Here is a 1,302-nt window from a genome sequence, read left to right on the forward strand (position 1 = left end):
AGTAGTTAGTGGCTACGATCAAGAATCATCTTTTCCCTGTTCCTTCGACCAGGGGTCCAACGATGTCTATGACCCACTTCGCAAATGGCCAAGGACTATCCACTGAGTTTAAATTCGTTGCTGGAGCATGGATTCTTTTAGCAAATTGCTGGCATTCCTCACACCTTCTATACATTATAGCGGCATCCTGTATCATGTGTGGCCATTAATATCCCTGCATTTTTGCTTTGTCCGCCAATGATCTCATCCCGTTGTGGTTACCTGCGTCTCCATAATGAATGTCCTTTAACACGCGATGTCCTTCCCCCCTTGATAAGCAACGCAATAGTGGTCCGAGGAAATATTTCGTGTATAAAATTCCGTCAAGAAGGTCGTATCTCCCTGCTTTTGATTGTACTTTTCGGGCTTGCTTCAAATCCTCGGGCAGCGTTCCTTCTTTAAGAAAAAGATAAACTCCGGTTCTCCAGTCCTCCTTGTTGCTGAAATCTTCGTCCTCGTTTGCTGTTGTTAAAATTCCATCTTCGATAAAATCCTCGGCGATATCTTCCCCTATGTCATCGTTAGCAATATCCTCTCCTACATCGTCTTCATGATTGGTAGCGAAGATTTGATGTGGAGTGATCGAAGGTTCGTATACCCTTGTTACTTTGATTTCTTTGACACTTTCATCCTTTAGCATAGATAATATGTATGCTAAGGCACCAGCATGCCTGAGGTCTTTTCTGCATAGATGTCGAAACTTGATGTTGGGCACCTGTGATGCTAGGTTTTGGACCAAGGCCATATATGCTGAGAGGGTCTCATCGTAAACGTTATATTCCAGTTTTATATGTCGGATGACCAACTATGAATCGCTCGTCAGGCGTAATCCAGTTATTCCCATTTCTATTATCAAATGAAGGGCATCTACTACGACTTTGTATTCCACGATGTTATTGGTGTGCCCCTTGAATTCCAGTCTTTGTGCGTGTACGATCCTGTCTCCAGTAGGTGATTACCACGCCTATGCCTGCACCTTCTATGTTCCTTGATCCATCGACGAAGACCTCCCATCTTCTCTGGCTTGAGGGTTCGAGTACATCGACTGGATATTTTCCGTCTTCTTCCGCTCCCGACATGTCCTTCACTTCTTCGTCATTATCCATCGGTAAATCTGCTAAAAAATCTGCCAAAACTTGCGACTTTTGGCAGTTTGGATCGCGTGGATAATATTGAATTGATCAAGATGAGTATTCCACTTTGCTATTCTTCCTACTTTCCCGGCACTTTTAAGAATAGCTTCTAATGGCGCTTTACACGGGA

General features: G+C 43.7%; 1 protein-coding gene across 1 annotated transcript; it reads right to left on the minus strand.

The window, feature by feature from the left end:
* Nucleotides 1-205: 205 nt before the first annotated feature.
* Nucleotides 206-784, minus strand: LOC113290726. Its single transcript, XM_026540310.1, has one exon. It carries the CDS (start codon nucleotides 782-784, stop codon nucleotides 206-208), a length of 579 nt encoding a protein of 192 aa, XP_026396095.1.
* Nucleotides 785-1,302: the final 518 nt, after the last annotated feature.

Source organism: Papaver somniferum, chromosome 6 (genome assembly GCF_003573695.1).
Source record: "Papaver somniferum cultivar HN1 chromosome 6, ASM357369v1, whole genome shotgun sequence".
NCBI lineage: Eukaryota > Viridiplantae > Streptophyta > Magnoliopsida > Ranunculales > Papaveraceae > Papaver > Papaver somniferum.

Coding starts and splice junctions, on each gene's coding strand:
- LOC113290726 (XM_026540310.1), bottom strand. CDS start 784: ATGGCCTTGGTCCAAAACCTAGCATCACAGGTGCCCAACATCAAGTTT.